Source organism: Lepisma saccharinum, chromosome 18, assembly GCF_977018435.1.
Source record: "Lepisma saccharinum chromosome 18, izLepSacc3.1, whole genome shotgun sequence".
NCBI classification, from domain to species: domain Eukaryota; kingdom Metazoa; phylum Arthropoda; class Insecta; order Zygentoma; family Lepismatidae; genus Lepisma; species Lepisma saccharinum.
This window is the reverse complement of record NC_139246.1, coordinates 18,909,754-18,933,626: the sequence shown is the minus strand read 5'-3', so window position 1 is coordinate 18,933,626 and position 23,873 is coordinate 18,909,754. Positions and strand designations below refer to the sequence as shown.

General features: G+C 36.7%; 1 protein-coding gene across 1 annotated transcript in view; it reads left to right on the top strand.

The window, feature by feature from the left end:
• Positions 1 to 23,873, top strand: part of sno (Protein strawberry notch) — a 97,712-nt gene that overhangs the window by 27,081 nt on the left and 46,758 nt on the right. The window contains exons 8-13 of the mRNA XM_083140255.1: positions 2,626 to 2,801; positions 13,462 to 13,626; positions 15,100 to 15,341; positions 17,301 to 17,454; positions 19,121 to 19,281; positions 22,896 to 23,015. Coding sequence (XP_082996381.1) covers positions 2,626 to 2,801; positions 13,462 to 13,626; positions 15,100 to 15,341; positions 17,301 to 17,454; positions 19,121 to 19,281; positions 22,896 to 23,015 — 1,018 coding nt within the window. The remainder of the gene's footprint in view (positions 1 to 2,625; positions 2,802 to 13,461; positions 13,627 to 15,099; positions 15,342 to 17,300; positions 17,455 to 19,120; positions 19,282 to 22,895; positions 23,016 to 23,873) is intronic.

Below are 23,873 nucleotides of genomic sequence, written 5' to 3'. Positions count from 1 at the left end.
CCAATTCGACTTTTAAGGAGGGCTCCATCAACAGTTCTTGCAGAATTCTTCTTTGTCGATATCATTTACAACAGATACAATATTTTCAAAGTTCTGGCCATAACATCTGCATCCAACCAAGTGCCCCATCGCGTAACTACAGGTGTAGGAGGAAGGGGAACCTCAGGACATTTTTGTTTAAAAATGTCTATTCTTCTAGGCGACTTGATAAAAACTTTCTTCCCATTTGAAACCAGTTTATCGACATTCGGATAAAGAGCTCTTATCTTTTCACATATTCTATGCAACGCATGAGCCACACATTTAACGTGCACCATTTTGGGGTAGCTAACGGCAAGGCCTACTGCAGCTTTTTTCATGTAAGCTGCAGCATCTGTCACGAGGAGAAGAACATTGTCAAATTTTATGCCTTCCGGCCACAATAGCTGCATTGCTTCATTAAAAAGCCTTGCTATTGTTACGTGTAGCCAGCCCCAGGTACTTACAGCTATTTTCTCCCAATAGGATCGTAGGCGAGGTACCAGAAGTCTGCCAGCGAGGGTGTTCAAAGACAAAACAAACCTAGCACTCTCGATATGAAAGAGGTGCAGAGTATAAACATTTTTCCTTCGAGGATTTCGAGGTAGATGAAGTCAATGAGCGATTTTATGTATTTAAAATGAAAATTCGCAAAATATGTATTTACATACGGAAAACTGGAAAATATGTGTTTTTATGTAAAATAAAATTTGCTGTGTTGACATATAAGGCTATGATCAGAATTTTGGCAAAAATGATGGTCTGTATCTTATCGCAGAAAAAACATTTATTTACCTAAAGTTCCTTTCCCTAGTGATAATTGCATAATTCAGGTCCTATTTTTTTTAATGCTATTTACTGCATAGGAAATATTGTCCGTATTATTGTCTGTTGCATAGTAAAACTTAAAGCAAGGGCCATTTCTTCTTCACACTGCTGATAACAGTTCCATCTTCGACTGTTGAGTTATCATAAATTGCGGAGGATTTTCTCTTCGACCACCTGTTGCTTGAACTTGTAGCCGGTCTCCTTGTTTTTACACTGCAGCTGGCGCCTGTGTTTTGTCTAGCGTCTGCAAAGCTGTCGCTTACTGATAACATCAATGACTCATCCAGTGGGAAGCAAAAAGTCATTCTTTTGAATCTCACAAAGCTGTTTTGATTTGAAGATAACGAAATTCGATCTCCAGAAAGAAAAACAGGAGTTAAAACAACTTCATGTTCTGCGCCTTCTGATAAGCAAAACTGTAAATTTTATTTTGCATCTGACACAAGAATAAACTTCCTCAACACTTGGAGCATTTTGGAAGGAAATGCACACAATATAATCGCCACTTTTCTTCAGAACCATTCATGTGTGGGGAAAAGAAGTGCTCAATGTAAGAATGGATGCTGAGTCCGCTGTAAAGAAACATTATTCAAAATGTTTGGAGGAGCGGATGTTTCTCCTGAATCCAACATTAAATCTTCGATTAACGTGAGTAAATAACGATCTCCCATTTTGATATCTGAAAATGTGCAGGTTTCATAAAGCTTGTTTTGAGTTCATTTTACGCTGATTGGCTAATCGGGCTAATCGAGACTAAATATATACAGTTTAAAGTGAAATTCAATTCCAAACCCAAATGATTATCGAGTGTGACACTGTTTAATGTGCCCTAGAATACACATTGGGTGAAAACAGATAGCAAGTTGCATGTTTCAGGCTAGATTACAATGCAAGTCGAGGAAGGAGTTTGGACTGCTCCTTTGAATGTGGGGAGGGAGGTGACTATGAAGTTGGTTGAAGCAAAGAAAACGTGACTTTTCTTACAATGTATTTTACACATCGGAACCAGAACGAAATTTATGCCTCATTTTTTTTTGTCTGGTGCCTAGAAAGGTTGTGTTGTTTCTCCAGAGAGATCATATCTTACCAGTTAATCTTGTAACAGACAATGCTCCAGTAGACCTGTATAAAATCCAACATTCATTCTGCCCGATTATCACCCTACTTTTGCTGGTGCCAGTGTGACGGGTGTCAAGATTCTTCAAGTTTCGCTTGCAATAAGCGAGAGATTGTTTTCCTTTCCATAGGTCTCAGTGTAAACGGGTTTCTCATGAACTAGAATTGTAAGAATTTCCTGGAAGAGCAACAACAGTGCACAATTGAAAGAAGGTAACATTATTTTAAATCCTTTTCTGTGAAAACGTTTTCATGTTCTATTTTCCTTCTCACAACATGCATCCTGTGCATAACAGGTTGTATAACTACCCGGATATATGGTGTTACCGTGTCCTAGGAATCTTTGTGTCCATTTGAGCTCCGTTTAAGCTGAAAATTGGTGCAAAATCCAATAACAACCCCTTCGAAATAACGACCCTTTTCCTGGGAACTTTGAATGAAAAGTCGTTGCATCAAGAGTTGGTTGTATTTTTCAGAAAGTTGTTCTGTTGACCACATGTGCTTCATATCTTACCAGTCTGAAAGGCTTAATATATTTATCAAGGTTTATATCCAAGTGAAAATTGCGGCCTGTCTCTTCGTCTTTGAAATGCATATGCATGAACTCTGTAATCAGAATTGAAGTCTTCAAGCCAAATAATTTTTTTCATTTGTCTGTTTTAGGTGATGGTGCAGGTGTTGGTAAAGGTCGGACTATAGCAGGCATTATATACGAAAACTACTTGAAGGGTAGAAAGAGAGCGATCTGGGTTTCAGTTTCCAATGATCTGAAGTATGACTCTGAAAGGGACCTGAGGGATATCGGTGCTGGAAAGATAGAAGTGCATCCACTCAACAAGGTTAGTTTTATTGAGTTAGGTCATGTGTTTGTTTAAATCAGCACAATGTTATTTTTTTTTATTTTTAGTGTTCAGTATCATTTCTACCACTTTTACACTGTAATACACTCCTTATAAGAAGTTTGGAATATTCTTACATTGCTACATCGTGATAGGCATGGTGGCATGAGAACGTCCACCAGACAGATACCATGTGTTGTTGCATTCCAAGGCTGTGTCTATCACCTATTGTCTAATATAACAATATTCCAAACTTTGTGTGAGGAGTGTATTTAAAATAAATCAGAATACCATATTTTTGCATTTATAATCAACGTGTGTGTAATTTAGCACCTTGGTTTTTGACGAGGAAATGCAAGAAACAATTATCTTATATAATGCACAGTACAATTCAGGTTCAAGATATGGCTTTCTTAGTTGTAGATCATAAAGTTTTTGCTCTGCCGATCAAGAGCGAATGACATGATACCTGTTGCTAATTGGACCAAAAGGAGAATATCCTCTTGTGTAAACAATAAGTCACCAACCCACACCACATCTCCCCTCTCCCTGCACTGTGTTTAGCATCCCAAAGCTTTCACGTCTGTAACCACCTTGTTTATTCTGTAGCAGAAGAAAGTGAGATCAAAGTTATGTTTTGGATTTGCAGTACTCAGGATGTTATTTCTAAATATTTCTCGCCCGACAAATACTGCTGGTACACATCCTGAGTGACGGGAGGTGCATGCTCGAATTCTGCCAGAAAGGCTCGGCGTCGATTTTCTCAATGTTGCAAAATCTCTCTTTTATAGTGTTTTTTTTTAAAAATCATCCAAGGATTTGGGATGGAAAAACATATTCCACTTTTCTTGAGTATGTTCCATATGAAATGTTTTTTTTTTTTCACTGGTATTGTCTGAAGTTGATTCTCATGAATAGCAAGTGCAGTTTAAAAACTTAGTTACTATTATGTTAAAGCACCACAGAATGAACTGAAAAGTTTATTAAAATTGTTTGGGAAAGTTTTGAGTTATCATAATTAGTGACTGGGAAAGTTAGGAGAATTTAAGTTTTCAAAATTAGTGGCAACCCTGGTATTAACAGTGCACCTGAATGTATAGATAAATAAATGCATGCCTGAAAATGCTCTTCTGGTTGTACTCTATTAATAGAATAACAGCTGAGATATTTTTTTATGTACGTGCACAAGAATGCTACGATGCCAGTGGTCCTGGGTCCGAATCCAGCCTGATCAAGGATGTTCTTTGTGAGTGTCCCTTCATCGATTTCATCGTATCGCCACTCATCCTCATCTTCGCGACTAGCCAAAAGTGGCAGAAAGGGGAAGTAAAAACAAAAACAAATCAATCACTCAAGATATACAGTACAGTCATGGAAAAAAGTTCTTCCCCATAAGGCTTTAATAGGAGCAAGTAATGCAGGAGGGTAGGCAACACATATTGCACCCTTCGATGATCGGGTGATTTTGCCTGTCTTAACACCGAGAAATGTGTTCCACGCGAAGGTCAACATGACAGGAAAGCAAAGAGGGTCACATGACTATTGGTTACGTGGAGTGTTGTGCTTCTCCACGTCCCCAGTTCTTGATCCACATTGCAGAAAAAGTAGAGCTGCATGCAATATATGAAAAGAGGTTGTTTTCAACTACACGCTTAATTATGATTTTCCCAATTGTAAATCTATCAGACGTGTCTCCCGATTTAGTCGGGACAGTCTTTTACTTTGAATTCCTGTTTGTCATAGGCGTAACTTGACGGGAGCAGAAAGAGCATTTGTAACCCCCCCCCAAAAAAATCAGGTTTCTTAAAGCTGCTAAAACAGGAATTAAATACTATGATTTGACGCATCCAAAAAAAGTATTATATTGAAAGATTTTTCCCAAATACGTAGATAGCAATTTAATACTTTGAAAGTGTCTCAGATTTGTTTATTTTCACAACTTAGTGTGGCACAGGTCTACTACAAAAGTGGAATTTCGTAACAGAAATATGAACCCACTCCTTTTATTTCGTAGCCGATTTCATCTTGAAACTGAAATTAAGAATATTAGTTAACAATGTCATTGGTAAACAATAAAAACATGTGTTAGACCCAATTCTTTAATACCTTATCATAATCTTTATCGCAAGTTTAAATTTTGTTGTAAGTCCACTTTATGCAACAAAAAAAAGGTTAAGTTCTCACCTGTGCTTGGCGCTATGCCATGAAGGCGTATATGGGGTGTGGGGGTAACGCCCCACACTTTCTTGATTCGTTCGTGAGTGGGGGTGATGTGATCAGCATCACGCCCCTGACCGCCTTTACCCCCAGGGTTTCACCCAGGTACCCATGTCATTCGACGCTGGGTGGGCGCTGGGGCCGCTTCCAACGTTAGAAAAGTTCCCGGGCTTGAACCGGCCGGGAATCGAACCCGGGGCCTATAGCATGGTAGTCAGACGCGTTACCGACTGAGTCACCGGCACAGATAGACTAATCTGAAGTGCATACAGTTTAAAGTGGGATCCGAACCACTATGTGCGATCACCTGGTATCGTACCCCAGACCCCTTGATTACAAGGCCTTACCACTACGCGATCAGTGAGGCGCACACAATCTTTGTATTTCGACCTTTTTAAACCTATATGTATCATATAAGAGGTTGTTTAACGTTGCTATGCCTCTGCGGATTATATTTAGCCAGTATTCGAGCACATAGCGTCAGGTTTCATAGAATATAAGCTTCTCTTCCATGTTTATGGTTTCCTGTCTGCAGTAGAAAAACTGGCAGGTTCCCATAGCTTTTCTTTCAATAGTCTTCCAATGGTTGCATATCATATCACTCAAATTTGATTCATTCGTTTCGAACACAGTCCCCGATGGCGCAGTGGGATCGTGGGCGCCTTGTAATTAAGGGATCCCGGGTTCGATACTCGGTGGAGGAACATAGTGGTTCGGATCCCCCTTTAAACTATAGGTCCATTCACGATTAGCCTAACAGGACATAAAGTGGACTTAAGACACCAATCAACCAACCAACACAATCCCGTTATTGTACAGATTATCGAATCCAGAGCCTTCGTCGCTAATAACATAAGCAGGAAGACAACGTGAAATAACCGAACAGAAACAGAACCTAAAACCTACATCGGATAGATTGGATTAAGTCGACGATACAGCACGGGTTCTGAAATGAAAAAGAATACGAAAGTTGAAGGACCTCTATACGCACCCACTTTTCCTCCACTCAATGGGGAATATATCCTTCTAGCTGAGAAGCCTTTACGTAGGAGTGCCCTGAGGGAACTTCAAGGCCACGACGATAAAGTGTTCTAGGTGCAATGACGGGACCAAAACATACGTCAGATAGCTGTGTTCCTCCTTATTTCGTACGCCATTGATAACTGGAACACGTGACCTCGTCTTTGGTAGAGCAGAAGCCTGCTTGCTTGCCACCACCCTTTAGTTCAGTGACCTTCGCCCGTAGTCAGCAAGAGTGAATGACTCACCATATACTTGTTGTCTGTGAGGCTACACAAGAATAGATATTTCGTTAGTGGCTGTAAGTATTGTTTCATCTGCAGTTATATCAGTTAACATTTCAATAGTTTCCTTCCTAATGGTTACGTTAGTGATAAACATGTAAATTAGTTCTCGAGAGTGAACGTTTTATCTATTTGAACGGGGGATTTTTATACAGCCTGCATGTATTATTTTTTCCTGAAACAAGAAGAAATTCGAAGACGCAAAAAAGAGTTGTATAAGAGTAGTTAACAAAAGGAAAAAAGAAGAAGAAAACGAAAATGTAAATGCTGAAATAAATTATGGTAGAGATCGAGTGAATAACATTTTGCCATGGGGCCTCCTCGATGGCGTAGTGATAACGTCGTCGCCTTGTAATCAGTGGATCCCGGGTTTGATACACGGTGGATGCACATAGTGGTTAGTATCCCACTTTAAACTGAAGGTCGAGTCCAGATTAGCATATCTGTGCACCAAACCAAAACTAAGAAAGAAATTGTCACAGTGTAAGAAAATTTCATGTTCAACCAGATACGAAACAAAAGGGAATAATATATTGCAGGTTGGAGTTCACATCTGTAGCATCTAACCAGCACAATTATGAATCGCAACATATCGTATCAGATCCATTTTTATTATACATGTATGATAATATAAGAGAAGTAGAGGAAAGAGAAAACCAAGCGAAACACGGACGCCTTCTCCAGAATTTCAAAACTCGTTACATAAGGTTCTGGGTTGGAGTCCCGAACAGGCATGACTTTCTTGTTCTTGTCCTTTTATCTGCTTCATTTCATCATAATTCATCGTTATGGTTTACCTGCAGGGGAAGAATAATGACAATAATTACCAATACAAAGCCAATGACAAACAGAACAACTCGATTACGGAGGTGCCAAGAAGAAACGAGACTTGACAGTTTCTTCGTCTCTCGGTTTGTCGAATTGAAAATTGCTCTCCCGTTCTCGGTCTCGATTAGTTAAATATATAAATCGAAAATGTATGTGAATGAATATACATGTATTTTATGTATTCCGGTTTTGTAGGAGATTTCGTGAGAGATGAAATAAGTACTCTTCCATCGTATTTATTTTTATAATTTTTATTCCCTGTTCGATGACAAGGACGAGTGACCATTACATAAAATTGATGACGAAATAGTCAAACACCACCGACAAGGACAGTACTCAAACCCGGGAACTTTGGCGACGATATCGAATGTCAATCACTTAATGAGCTTGACCACCGAGCCTGCTTAATGTTGTTTCTGTCAGGTAATTCGTAATAATATCCCACATTCACTATCATTTGCTTCATAATTTATCTCATTGTTGTGATTAACCTGAATTCAAAGAATTAGTTGAAAGGCAAAAATGCAAGATTGAATGTCTCTGATGTTACTTCGTGCCAAATAATATGACGTGATATTATGATATGAATTTATTAATCATATAATATGGCTATTCATTCCATTGATTGATCCCAATTGAGCACACAAAATATGGTATAATGTCCACTCCATGGAAGAGTGGTTAGCACAGCACGCTACGATGCCATGGGTCCCTGGTTAGAATCTCGACTTGGGCGTGGGTGTCCTTGGTAAGTGTCCCTTCATCAATTTCATCATAGCATCACTCATCTTCATCGTCGCTATTTGCCAAAAGTGAAAGAATAGCAAATCTAAATGACAAACATCCAATCAAATCGAACATCTCTACCGATTTAATTCTATACGGTACCGAATTCCCACTTTATTACTGCATCTTAAGTCATTTTACAGCATCTCAATTGTTTTCCGATTCAAAAACATTTGGAATGTTGTTTTGTGCAGTTGATTGTGCATTGTTTCGTTGTTTGGATTGTTTAATTAACGTCGCATTAATTAGTTTTAGACCAATCGTGACGGGGGAAGCAAGAGCACAAAGAAAGCGAAAAAGACAAGGAAGAGACCACGGCTTTCTTTAAAGATAGCATCCCGTGAATACAACTCAAGTAACTGCAGAATATTATGAATAAAATTTATTTCGCTTTTTCCTTTTATTTCTGTTTCAGTTATTTTACTTCGCTTTTCTTCTACCACTCGCGTTACTCGTGTCGGTGAGGAAGAATTATAAACTCGTGAAATGGACGATGGTACAAAAAAATATATGCCTCTCCCACGGTTCGAAACTGTCAGTACAAAATATTGTCTTATTTTTAAAATTTACGGGCAAATATGATTTGTCACGTAGCAATTTTCGCTTATCTCTTTCTCAAGTGGTTCCATTGCCTCTCTGATGTCGTAGTGGTAACGTCTTCGCCATGTAATGAAAGGCTTCCGAATTCAATACCAAATAGAGAGGCATTTGGTTCGGATCCCATTTTAATCTGTAGGTCCAGTGCATGAACTGGACTTAAACAATTAATGTGTGGCATGTGGTCTGTGATGAGAACCATCATTTCAGCGAACCTTCTTGACAATGACTCTAATATCACTTGAAAGAATAGTATTTCCTTACGAGTAGCTCTTGTCAAGAAACCAGTTCCTGAAACTTCCTTCTGGAGGCTTCGTAGCACCCAGCTGTTTGTTGTGGCTGGGGCACGAGTCATGTGACTCATGCTATCAAAGCTCAATCCTTCCCGAGAACTCAGAATCACCAGGCAAACTTAAGCGAATATTCTGTTATTTGGGTTGCATAAACAACAGGCTTTAAGACGTTACAAAATTCTACGTCCCGTGGCCCAGGTATTTTTTTCTAAGACTGTACAACCCTGGTTTTATGTTCCTGCATTTGAAAAACATAAAATCCAGATATTTTCCTTTCAGAGAAAGTTATATAATTCTCGGAATGTACCTCTGACAAATCTGATGTTATAATCCGTGTAAAAATCAGTCAGATGTCCCAAGAGACCCATGAAACCTTCTTTCTAAATGACTTGCGCTAGATTGTAAAAACTTTACTTTTACCTTTATTATTCTGTAGAACTCTTCATTTTAACCAAGGTGGATTCATTTAAATCACTTTAAATAAATAATTTATAGAATAACGTACATAAGGATTTTGTAGATATCAGAATCACTTTTGGTGAAAGTACATTCATCTTTTAATCATTTCATCTTTTAATCATTTAATAGTGTTTATTAGGCTCTAAGAAAGGATAAAAAAGGGAAAAGAATGTATGTACTGATGGGATGAAGCTGATACGAAGGAAATGTAATGTGTAAACTGTAAGCACACTTAATTTTCTCTTGATGTAGAATTCAATGATTTTTATAGGCAAAAAATAAATCATTTTCTGTACAAAAATGTACAAAATACTAATCATGGTAAACAGTAAATAGTGTCATTATCATTAAACTGTTACGCGTGTATAATGCGCACTTTTTTCCAAAATTTTTGCCCTTCAAAACTGTGGTGCGTATTATGCACGGAATAATTCGGACAGCCAAAATGAAATCACGCATTTTTTTTCACTATGTCGCTACGTATAACATGTATATATCTACAGATTGCCTTTCTTTAGCAATAATAATTTAAAAAAATAACTTTTTAATGCGAAATGGCCGTTTTCCATGAGTTGTCACTTAGTATTGGAAAGTTTTGCGACATTGAGAAAAGCAGCACCCGTTCTGGCTGCATTCAAGCATGCACCTCCCGTCACACGGGAGACGTATCAAGCGGTATTTTTCGCGGGAGAAATAACTTCCACAAAAATTGTTTTCGCCTTAGACATGGTCATGAACAGAGATCGGGTGAAAAATACGTTTTTTGCACTCATTCCCTTCAGAAGCACTCTACCGCTCGCAAGTGGGTCTGATCTAAAAATAAACACCAGACCACGCTTCAGTTATATCCAATAGCACTTGACCTCTGCCCTCCCCTCCCCCAAGCGAACCAATGTTACCCGCAGCCGACGGCTGCTACCCAACATGCCAGGCTTGTTTTGCCATTGTGATTTCGTTTTCTCTTGGATACATGAGAAGAGATCGAATATGCTTGGATGTTATTTTAAATCGACTTTGTAGCGTACAACTTCCGGTAATCGCTTTCATTCAAAACGTATTCTTTGTTCCCTGTAACACTTCATAAAGAAGTGAAACTGTTATAGATAATCAAAGCCACATAGGCCAACTAAAGATCGTCAACACTCTTAATGCATTTTCATCCAGGTTTCCGCAAAAGTTCACTTCGATCTTACTTGCATCATAACTCCCGTTTACCACTTTCTACATTTTCATGACTGTGCCGATGTCCTAATATTTGCCAAAAGTGTTCCGTTGGCAGAGTGACTTCTCCCTCTTTTCTTCTCAGCAAACGTTTAGGGGGGGGGGGGGGCAATGCCGATTGTCTTCTTGCTCGTGTGTGCACACAGGCTGATTACAGGCAAGGGTGGAAGTGGACCGCTCTTCTTTGACTTCTAAAATGGTCAACCAGTTCTGGATGCATTCTTGAAAATGAACAAAAACCATAGGACAAGTATAAAAAAAATGCCCCCCTACCCAGCTTTCTCCGCCACTGGTCTGCACGGCAATGTAATAATTGCAGAATTCAGGTCCTATTTTTTTTCTTCTTTTAATGCTATTGTATTGAAATATTGCCCGTATTATTGTCTGTTGCAAGGTAAAACGTAAAGAAAGGGTTTATTCTTTCTTCTTCACACAGCTGATAAAAGTTCAGCCTTCGACAGTTGCGTTATCTTTGAAATACGGAGGATTTTCCCTTCGACCACCTGTTGCTCGAACTTCCAGCCGGTCGCCTTGTTTTTACGCTGCAACTGGCGCCAGTGTTTTGTCTAGCGTCTACGAAGTTGTCGCTTGTGGATAACAGCAATGACTCATCCAGCGCCAAGGCAAGTCATTGTTTTGTATCTCGCAAAGCTGTTTTGATTTGACGATAACGAAATTCGATCTTCAGAAAGAAAAAGAAGAGTTAAAACAACTTCATGTTCTGCACCTTTATCTTCAGAACCTCAATGTGTAAGCTGCCAACGATTTTTTAAAAAATGCTCAATGTATAAGCTGACACCGATTATCGTCGATTAACGTGAGAGTAAATAAAGATCTCCCATTTTGATATCTGAAAATGCGCAGGTTTCATAAAGCTTGTTTTGAGTTCATTTTATGCTTTTGGGCTAATCGGGACTAAATATAAAGTTTCACTTTAGTGAAATCTAATTCCAAACCAAAATAATTATCGAGTGCGACACTGTTCAATGTGTCTTAGAATACGCATTGGGTGCAAATAGATCGCAAGTTGCCTGTTTCCTTTTTCAGGCTGGCTTACAATGCAAGTTGAGGAAGAGGAAGGACTGCTCCCTGGGGGAGGGGGTGAATTAGAAGTTGGTCGAAGGAAGGAAATTGACATTTTTACGACGTATTTTACACAGCCGAACCAAAACGAAATTTACAGCCCCTTTTTTTTGTGCCTAGAAAGGTGAGATCTTCCGAGAGATCTTATCTTACCAGTTCATCTTGTAACAGACAATGCTCTAGTAGACCCGTATTAAATCCAACATTCATTCTGCCCGATTATCTCCTAATAATCGTTTTTGGTGCAAATTCCAGTAACAACCCCTTCGAAATAACTACCTTTTTCTGGGAACTATGAAAGGTCGTTGTATCGAGAGTTTACTGTAACAAATATGAAGGTAAAATAATTACGTCAACACTTACCAAATAGAAATAATTACTGTATATTTACTGCGCTATTGCGGCTTGACTCACGTAAATAAATAAATAACGTTTCCACTTAATTTCGTCATTCACTCCCAGTTACTAATACAAGCAGTCTGAAATGTCCTCACTTCCATCCATCTTGTTCGATATTCCCGTTACCTTAAAACTTTTGATCATCATTTCAAGGTAGATGGAGTTCCATGCCTCACGAACCCATTCACAAACAATCGGCAGCGACGCACATTTCACCCTCCCGCTTGATGCGAGTTCATGCTGCCTTGATGTCATCCATCTATTGTAAGCATCACGCACTGCGACCTTGAACGAGTGGTTGATAACATTGCTCCCTCCTCTCCTATGAAAAGCCCAACATCTGGAAGTTCAAGGTCGCGTGGTGAATGCATCGGATACGAAATCAAGGAAAAGATCGTTTTTATGATCTACTGATTAATTTTAAATGAAATACGTAAATGTTAGTCCGACGCTAAGAAAGCCATTTCTGGAACCTGAATTGTACTGCGCATTATATACGAGATATATTTTTTTGTTGCTTTTCCCCATCAAAAACGAGGGTGCGTCTTATACACGCACGCGCATTATACACGCGTAAATACGGTAAATATGACAGCTGATATTTTGCAAACTATTGTTTAAAAAATACTAGGGATGGGACCTATTAATCGATACTCTATTGGTATCGCCTATTAATCGGTACTCTATTGGTATCGGCCGATATAGGCATATCGGTTTATCGGTAAAATTACCAATTATTTTACTGATCCGATATATCGATAAATATCTGATAGTGTAGTTCAAAATTCTGCCATTTTTGCCATGCCCTACTTCTTTAAAAAGTAAATATCTAAATATGCAATTTCTCTTGCACTGCAGTCACTTTGAAACACACATTTTTAAAGGATGTCAATGAACCTTTCAGGTTCTTCCAGGACCATTTCTAATTTTATCGGATCGGTAGAATATCGGTTTTGGCCAAAATTTCATATCGTCCCGTCCCTAAAAAATACCAAAATTCAGCTACAAAGACTTTTAAAAATATTTTAAGTTACAATTGTAGAGTACATCCAGAATGTTTTACTTTCCTGGAAGAAATAAATTGAAATTTTGTATTATAGTTTCAACAAAAATTTTCATAATAGGATCATACGTACACTATCAGAAACCAAAAAAATGTACATCGGTAAGTTATTTTTTATTTGCTTTAATCAAAATTTTCAAATATTTTACAGGCTTGTTTACTAGAAATTGCTTTTCTATAAAGAAAAACATATCTATGTGTATGGTGACAAAAACATATCAGCAATTTTAAGCATGTTTTTTAAAAATTAAAAAATCAATTTAAATAAAAAATCATAAATTATTTTTTAAAATAAAAATAGTGATTTTTATCAACGCACCTTTCAATTGATCCGAGTGCATTTTATAAATAAGAATTAACTAAAAAGTGTTGTCTATTACTGAATTAATTTACTTTGCTCCATTCTGTAGTTGAAATATGCCAAGATCTCGTCAGCAGTGAACGGAAATCTGAAGAAAGGTGTTATCTTCTCTACTTACTCAGCTCTGATTGGTGAATCATCGCAGTCTGGTGGAAAATATAAAACAAGATTGAAGCAGCTGCTGCAATGGTGTGGAGATGATTTTGATGGATGCGTATCCTTTATTTGCATATCAGATACAATTTAGTTCAGTCTTGTAATGTAAGCTCAAATAGGACACCATACCATTACTCTACTGTGGCTACCGAAGCAGCCATGGTCTTTTTTACTTTTGGTGTTTTAACTGTGTTCAGTTTTGTTACTTTGTATTGCTTACTTAGTAAAGCTTTTGACTCAGTGAACCACCATATATTATGTGGGGTGGACATTTAATAGTGGCAACTATTTATTTACAAATGATACAAAAGAGTCACCTCTTTGAAACTTTTACATCCCTTCTCTGTAGTCACCAGCATTGTTTACAACCATTGCCAGCGATATGGAAGTCGTAGTGTACCTTCGTAGTGCCTGTTCTGTTGATGGTTCGAATGGAGCGGTCTATAGCCTGAAGAGTCTCTGGAACAGTTCAGAAGCTTCATCTTAGGGATCAAATCAATGTTACGGGGGCTGGTAGAGCACCTGCTAACCCCATCGAGCTAACAAATCAGTCGCAGGATGCCCTACATGCGCCTGAGCATTGTCCTGCAAAATGATGGGATGATTCAGCAGAAAGTGTTACCCCTCAAGTGTTCTTTCACATTGCAGGTCACTGGTTACGTTCCAAACATTAATACAGTAAAACCTCATTAATCCGAACCCCGATTAGCTGAACTTTGCTTAATCCGGACAGACAAAGAAAAAAGCAGAATGCAAGGTTTTAAATGTGGCTAGAAGTCAACAAGATAACTTCCCAAAGAAAAGTCAGTCAACCACTAATGAAATTCTGTTTCCTGCAGACTTTGTACTGTACTGTATAGTGTATTTAGGCCTATGCTCTTTAAATACACCATAATAAACATGTTTGTTGGTATAAACAGAAATTTAATGCACTTTCTACTGTTCTTTTAGGTTATTTCAGTTAATCAGGACTTTGTTAAACTGGTCAACTTGTCCCCCCCATTACCTGGCGCAGTGGTAGCGTTGTTGCCTTGTAATCAAGGTGTCCCGGGTTCGATACTCGGTGGAGGCACATAGTGGTTCAGATCCCACTTTAAACTGTAGGTCCAGTCCCGATTAGCCTTACTGTGCATAAAGTGGACTTAAAACCAATTCATTCATTCATTATATCCCCCATTAGTCCCGATTAATGAGGTTTTACTGTAGTAATACTGTTCATTGTCCTTGAGGTACAGTATGCGTTAAGATAAAACCATCACAGTATACTAGAATCACCATAACTTTCACATTTGTGGGATGCCAACTCCAACAATACTCTATTGCTTTCATCACTCTGTATGTGCCTAGCGTTGAAATGTAGAATCATTTTTCTGGGAGGTAGGTTAGGTATCAAACTAATGTGTGGTATAAGCGAGAAGCACTGTTTTATCACGTATATACAGCTGTGTTGCCACAATTAAATCTCCAACCCAATTATTAAAACTGGATATTGTATATTAGTTACAGAGAGGTATTTCCTTAACTGTGAAAGATAATATTTGACGAATGCCACCGAGCCAAGAACTTATGCCCAGTAGGATCATCAAAACCAACGAAAACAGGTTTAACAGTGTTAGAATTGCAAAATAAACTGCCGAAGTCACGAGTAGTGTATGCATCTGCGACGGGTGCTTCCGAACCAAAGAACATGGCTTACATGACAAGATTGGGAATCTGGGGTGAAGGGACTCCCTTTCGTGAATTTAACGACTTCATTTCTGCTGTGGAGAAGAGGTATGTACTGTGTTGTATGTGTGTAATGATTAGAAACCTACATTTTTCACGTTTAAAATATGCAAAAGTCTTTCCACCTTTTCAATTTTATGTTTTCAACAATTGAGCTGTATACAGCTTTAAAATGACCAAGCTTTATTAATGCTTATTATTAGCCCAAATCAATAAAATATGAATTGTTTTTGATACCCCAAAATATCCTTTTTGAGAAGAAAAGTTGTAAACATGTGACATTTCGTTCCTTCTTTCATGGCTATCCATCTTCTACATGAACACAACAATTTACATATTTTTTTGGTTTTATTGCATTTGCAAAAAATCAGGATCTCTAGTAATAATTCTCAAGTCAGATTTTTCATGAGTGCCAGGGTGGAGAAAAATTAATTATTTTGTCATAATTTTGAGAGAATAAAAAGTGTGATGAATTAACTAAAATTCAGAACAACTCTTCTTAATTGTGCACATTGCTTGCTGAAAACTTCGAAATAATATAACATGCAAATTGTTTTTAATAAGTTTTATTGCATATTCTATTGATAGATTAAGGAATTGATGCAGTTAGGAGTAAATTTGCTATTGTAGATCTATTTAAAAACACACAGAAATGCATACAGCTTACACCCTATCCTGAGAAACACACTTGCATTGTGTATTACTAGAGGCACATATTTTTGGTAAATGAAAAAGCAAAATTTCGGTATAAAAAGTGAGTCAATTTCGGGTTCAAAAGCGGTAAATAAAATAAAATATCGGTGTTATAGCGGTGAATAATCACATAAAAAATGCTACATAAAATGACATTTTGGTTGTAAAATTGTGAATATAATCCTGAATTTGATTTAAAAACTACACTTATTCCACAGAATTAACATTTCACTTCTAATAGCCCATTTATGTAGTTATCCGAGTATTAAGTTTATTTCTGTGTAAAGGAGTCAATTTTTGTTTCTCCAATATTAACAGCTGAATTAATCAATTTCCCGGGAATTGCATAACTCTCAGGATAATTCAGACCTCAGAAGGTGTCGCGTCGGTGAATAAACCCTAAATTTCGTGTTTAAGAGTTAATTTCGCTTTTCGCAGTTCATTTCGTATTATTTCGTGACAAAACATGGTCACAAAATGCATCTCACACCTTTCAAAAACATGAAAAATTAACACTACAATGCGTTTTTTCGTCAAAAACGAAATATGCATGCCCCTATGTATTACCTTTTGAGTTTTACTTTCTTCTATGTTTTAATGACAAAACAATGACAACTTTCTCCCAACATGTTAAATATTGGTTAGAAGTATGCAACTAGATTTTTTGCAAACATGGTATCACTGAGAAATGTTATTTGTTGCAAAAAAGTGTTATGTATATGCAGGAATATATTCTACACGTTCTTCATGCATTTAAAATTCCAAAATCATGCGAATTTGGTATAAAATGCAAGTTGTGACTTTTTTATGTGATTAAAAAATAGAGAATACGACAAAAATCCAACATTGAATTTTAGGTTTAAAAAAACTGTTGTATGACTAAGGGCTCAGATATATAACAGCTGTAAGATAGTTAGTTAGTATTATTTCTCTTGTAGTCTACAGTTAATACAAGCATAAAAACATGATGAAATTCAAACCTGATGTAGGGAGCGTATGGTCTCTTGAAACGTCGCAACGAAAAACTGTTTTTTTATGCTTATAATAATGTAGACTACAGAGAAATAATTCTACAATGCAAGCAAAACGTACACACAAGAAAAATTAGTTAGTTAGTTTCTCTAAATTATTGAAAGTGTTTAATCTCTTTTATAGTAACTCTTTACAAATATAAATGAGATACTGGTTGGCAACATATTTCTGTTTGAGATAATTAATACATCCTTGTTCATTATTTTTGTTCAATTGTGATTCATACTCATGTTTGAATTTTGGGGAGAGAAATGTAACATTTTCTTATGCTTTATATTTCAGAGGAGTAGGCGCAATGGAAATCGTAGCAATGGACATGAAATTACGAGGGATGTACATAGCACGGCAACTAAGTTTCCATGGAGTAGGCTTTAAAATAGAGGAAGTACCTTTAACGGATGATTTTATTAAGATCTACGATGATTCTGTGAAACTGGTTAGTTACAGTGGTTTGTACACTTTTGTCCAATAGTTATTTTGAGCCTAATTCTACTAACCCATGGTTGACTTTGGATGGATTTAATTTCTTTAGGGTGACATGTGCATGATAGTGAAGTACGAGGTTTTAATATACATATGTGTGTGTAATAGAAGTGTTTTTTTAAATGCATGTTACGTTCTGTGAATATGCCTGATAAACTAATACTTTATTGTTCATTCATGTTTCTTCACTAAAGTTTCTAATAATAAATAGCCAGTTAATTAGTACAAAATACTATTATTTTGATGTAAAGGAATACCTGTCATTTTTCATCTTAAATTTACATGTACATTTTTTCTGGGACTAAATCCATCTACGTCTTGCCCACATACATTAATAAGGAAAACTAACAAACCATTTGCAATTTTCATGGAATGTTTGTAACTTTTTATTGGAACAGTGCACTAACCATTATTAGTATCAGTTAATTTTCCATGCTCTGTTGGTAGATATACATTTTTTATGACAAAAAAAAATAATTAGTAAAAAGAGTGATCGAGCTACAATACACAAAATGACATATTGGTGTATTAGAAGAATAAATTTCTTGTACACAAAACATGAAACTTCTCGTACGTAATACTTAAACCGTGTTTAACGCATCCATCATGAACAAATTTCAAGTTTGAATTGGAACATTACACTTATTACCAGATACTGATGATGGTGGTAAATAAAAAATCCAAATTTTTGGTATTTGAACTGACTGAATTTCAAATTATAATTCCAATATAAAAATGACATTTCGGTGTTGTTAGGTGAATAAGATATATAAAATATGATATTGAAACTTATTTCACAAAGCAAATATGATAAATCCATACAGCTTTTACTGTGTATAGGAAAGTAAAAAAAAAGTAAAGTGCTCCCCTGTGCATAGCACCATGCCATGAAGGCGTATAGGGGGTGTGGGGGTAACGCACATGGAATTTTTGTAAGGTTTATTTAATTTTTAAAGGATATTTCTCATTCAAAATTTTGCTATGGAATCAATAAAGTTTTTTAAAATTTTGCACTGCTTGCAAGACATTACTGGCTCAAGAAAGTGTTTTGTCATCAAATAAACTCCAAATATTGTGTTTAAGAATTTATTTTGTATTTACCATTGTTTTCAATCACTTAGAATGTGCATTACAATGTGCAATGTCACTAATTGGTCAAAAATTAAACATGCATGTTTATCAGCAGGAAAGCATTCTATTAATCCATCTGCTTTCCTAGTTGTCAAATTGTCTACCTGAATAAAATCTTGCTTCTCTTACCTAGTTTTAAATTGAACAGACTTGTCACACACTCCTGACTGATAATATTGTTGACACATTGAGGAAACTCTTTGAGGCTGGGTGAACCACAGAACTGCTTTATGCAGGTTCAAAGTAAAAGAGACCCGGTAATCATGTCTGGGTATCTCCCCATACCACCGTGACTCGTAGCTACACTTGAAACACCTAAAAATTTGATATTTGTGAACTAAATAGTATCAAAATAGGAATGACATGTTTGTGCGACATTTAATTTCTTACCCTTGAAATGGTTAGAAATTTATTATCGATGATGGTAGTCATGCTGATGTTGCTGTGAATGTATATAACTGATGATAGTTTTTCGTACTTCTTCATAGTGGGTGGATGCAATGCAGAAGTTCCAAGAGGGTGCCGAGCTGATTGATGCAGAGCAGAGAATGAAGAAGACCATGTGGGGACAGTTCTGGTCATCTCATCAAAGATTTTTCAAGTACCTGTGTATAGCGGCGAAAGTGAGGCATGCTGTTCAGACTGCAAGGTTTGTGCCTTTCTTTTATTATTATTAATATATCGTACTTAATATGCCACGTGGTTGATTCTATTGAGGGTTGATGTCAGGCAGGAAATTTAAAATGAGGGAAAGCAACCAGAGAAAGCATGGTGTGTTTGTGGATTCTTACCTCCATATGTGCTGTTATGGTTTTGGTGTAATGCACAGGGAATAGCTTTACCTTTTATTGTGAATAATATTCAACTACATGTGATGTTGTCACCTTGTAATCACGGGTTTTTGTTCAATACCTGGTGGACGCACATAGTGGTTCGGATTCCACTTTAAACTGTAGGTTCTGTCCCGATTAGCCTTATTATGCATAAAGTGCACTTAAAGCACCAAATACAGCAACGAATCAATTACATGTAAACAAAAATGCAGAATGAGTGTTTTACTTCAGTCGAAGAGTGACAGTTTCGCACCAGGTATGCATTTGTTTCAATTTCGTTGGGATGGCCACACAGCACAAGAGAGTATGAATGTTGCAAGTGAAAGTAGTTTTTTAAGTTGATTATTAAGCTAGATACAATCTGTACAATATGTGATGAATAATTATTTAGAGACTTCTGTGTATTCCTCATGGACAAACAACTTGTACTTCAAATTATGGGTAATCAAATGAAAGTTTAAACTTTTCCTGACACAAACAATATCTTCAGCCTATTCTGTTCCCGTTTGTGTGTTTTTCTACACCATCAGAAGTTTGATATTATCAAGAGAACAAGTAAAATAATAATCCCATAAGCATAATGCTAAGTGTTTCCCCCTTCTACAACCATCCACTGCACAGGCCTCTCTTTTCCCAGCTCCCTGCAGGTAAAAGGTTGGTGGGAGTATAACGGTACTAGAATTCGTACCATTATAGACAAATAATGTAAAATGCTTGACACTCTTATTTGAGGTGATCTTTATTAATATATTTAAGATTGGCAATGTAATTTTGGTTGTATTGGTTCATCCATGTACTTACGGTAAGCTTGCAATATTCATAAAAACATGTAAAAAGTTGAGAATTACTAGGTTTTGGGTGCTTATCTGGTTCTACCTTTGTACTGCCTGTGATATGAGAACGTATTCTATCTAAATTAAGTCATATTAAACTCAAAAAAGCAGTAAAATTCACTATTCAATAAAGGAAGCTCCATAAATGGTAATCCTATATAAGTAAAAATTATCATTATTGCCAACTATCATAAAGGGAAAAAAACTCTTATAGAGGGAAAATTTATATCACATGGGAAAATCCCTTTTTCCCACAAAAGATGAGAAACTTTAAATTAACATTTATAACTTAAAAGAAATAATACAAGCAGTTTAATAACTTACAAGGTAATTTATTATCCAACGAATATCTTACAACAAAATTCAGATCACTAATAAGTACAAAATAAGATTTCTTTCATGTAAAATGTTTAGTAGTTTGTATTCTGTGAATATGGTGAAAAGTGTAAGGATTGATATGCACTGCATCTTTCTTTAAGATGGAAGCAGATGAAATCTGACAAAAAATTTTGGGAGCAGATAAAATCTGAAAACATCTCGTTGAAAACGTGATGAAATTGTACAATGTTATGTCTTATTAAATGTGCAATGTCCATAATGGAATAAAGAAGACATAATACCCGAATTGGTAAAATGGGAAGGGTATATTCTTAAATGTGAAAATATGTGATTTGACGAGGATATAATCTGAACTTGGTTTGCATGTTGGAAATACGTACAGATAAGTATGATTGGATTGACTTTTACAATTTCGAATACTTCAAGACTTTGAAAAGGTTTTACTACAAATATTTAATCCATTTTCTGAACTTGGGAAACGATAATATTCCACTGGATTCGTCCAGCACTTCGAGTAATAAATCTTGAACTTTGATTTGTTCGAAAAATATTTTATACATCTGCGATGTAATTTTGACAATGTATATTTATCTTTCTTCGCTGCGGGTTTTTGTAATATTCATACTGACAAACCTTGTGTGTGATAATAATGGTATGTGAAGCAACTGACATCATCTCCAAGTGGGATGAGCAATACTTGTAATTGTTCATTTTTTCTATAAGATCGTAAGTAATATAACTCAGATTTTAAAAATGAAGATTGTTTTTCCTATGAATTACACCTAAACATAAGCAGACAGCACGCACTGCAATTTTACTGTATTCTCATGTAAGAAAGGAATAAAGGTATAATCAATTTTGCATGTAGATTTTGTAAAGTTGTTACCTTCTGAGTTGTCGAAGGTTTTGATTAGAATGTGACGTTAGTAGCACTTGATAATTTATGTTATATGTGACTATGAAATTTTCATGCATTATATTTGATGGTAGTGTATTCTTATGTATTCTATTAAATTACACAGTTGCATGACCACTATACTTTCTCTGCTACACGTCCATGCATTCGTCCGACGATCATATTAGATAATTGAGACTCATATTGGGTCACTGGGTAATACAATTGAGACATCAGTAGCATTTTCGTATTACTGGAATATTGTGATACACATAGTCCTTGAGATCGTTTCAGGGGAGGAACAGTTTCAGGTCCTTGCGTCTGGCTGGACATGGAAACTGTTCTTTGTACCCTTAAACACAATTGGTTTTCACCATGGCAGGCCCGATACCAATGCTGATGTATCGGTATCAGCTGATACCAGTGGTATCCGTGTAAGTAATTATCAACATTTATTTAAGATACTGGCAGACACTTCTTTGTCATTGGTCTTTTGAATAATTATACTGATAATTATTGAAAATTTCCATTTATTTTGCACCTGTATTGCATGTAAAACTGCATATTGTGATTACATAACGGGTATTTTATAATATTCTAAAGCAAAACTGTGGTGAACTTATGCATCTAATTGGATAAATCAATATGTTACAGTTTTCAAGGATCCATACCTACATCAGTATGGGCATAGACTGTAAGTTGAATCGGCACAGCCGTAATTTTCACATTATGGAATTTAGCCAGAAAACCTGTAATTATACTTAAATTTTGTATTCCTCTGATTAGTACTACACTTAACTGTCTTTGCCCTCCAGGCATTCATTGACAAGAAAGTAGGTGAGCTCCAGATGCACTTATACATGTACAGTCATCAGTCATGGGTACTTCTGGCTTGTAATGACCTCATCAACTCTTAATAGAATGTGTGTGACTACATCCAACCTTCTGCACCATGGACCAACACTACTGCATTTAGCAGTTTTTTTTTTTTTACAATCACAAGGCCCTCCCCGATGGTGCAGTGGCCGTGTCTTTGCCTTGTAATCAAGGGGTCCAGGGTTCAATACTCGGTGGAGGCACATAGTGGTTCGGATCCCACTTTAAACTGTAGGTCCAGTCCCGATTAGCCTTACTGTGCATAAAGTTGACTTACAACACCAACTCAATCAATCCCAGCATTATTTGGATTTCTATTCCCATCAGCTACATGACACATGTGAAACCAATTTTGGCACTGCCATTAGAAAGTTCTCTAGTATTGTAAGGTCATCTAACACACTTTACCAGTAGACAATGCATGTTTTTATTAACATTTTTTATTTCTACTTATCTGATAACAGAATTACTTGTATACTTTCCACAGGGAAGCAGTAAAATGCGGCAAGTGTGTAGTAATAGGTTTGCAGTCAACTGGTGAAGCAAGAACATTGGAGCAGTTGGAAAGAGAAGATGGCGAATTGTCAGACTTTGTTTCAACCGCAAAGTAAGTTTTTCATTTCTGTTTACGAACTTTCAAATTAAAATGAATTTGAGTTAGTCGGTAAAGACATCTTCAAATACTTTGAACAACTCCCTGTATTTTGAAGAGAAACTCAAAAGTAACGTAGTTAAAATGATAATTTAAAAAATTGGCAAACATAACTCTGCACCGAAATATTAGACAAGACTTCAAGAATGTGTAGCTGCAAACTTTTGCAGTGTTTTTTTTTTTTGCTACAGGTGTGTACAAAGTGGCAAAATTCTTGAGACAAAAGAAAATCATTTAATATCCAAGATGTGCATTATTTCTTGGCTTACCTATGCATAAGCAGTGTTTTCAGGATATTGGTATATGAGAACCAGAGGAACGTACTCCAAAAATGCAGTATTCGGTTTTGTTTAACATTCAAGGGCTGTTCAAAAAGAAACCAAACTTTTACAAAATTGAGAAAATGGTGTTTCTTCCAGTCCTGGAATGCCTGCTGGAACTCCAGTTTTGGAATGGCCTTTAGGTCCCGTAGGGAATTCCTCTTGATCTCACCTATTATCTGGAATGTGTGACCTTTGAGAATTTATTTCAACTTGGGGAAGAGGAAGAAGTCTGCTAGTGCCAAATCAGGGAAGTAGGTTGGTTGTAGGACAATAGGTGTCTGGCACTTTGCCAAAAACTCCCGGACAACAAGTTAGGAATGAGCACGTGCATTATCATGATGATCCTTCCAAGACTGCAGATTGTCCATTAAAAATCATGTGACATAGCCTATGCTGATGTTCAGTTGAGCAGCAACTTCACGTACGGTGAGACTACCGCATGCATGACTTCCCGCAGTCTTTCTATGTGAATGATGTCCACAGGGGTGGA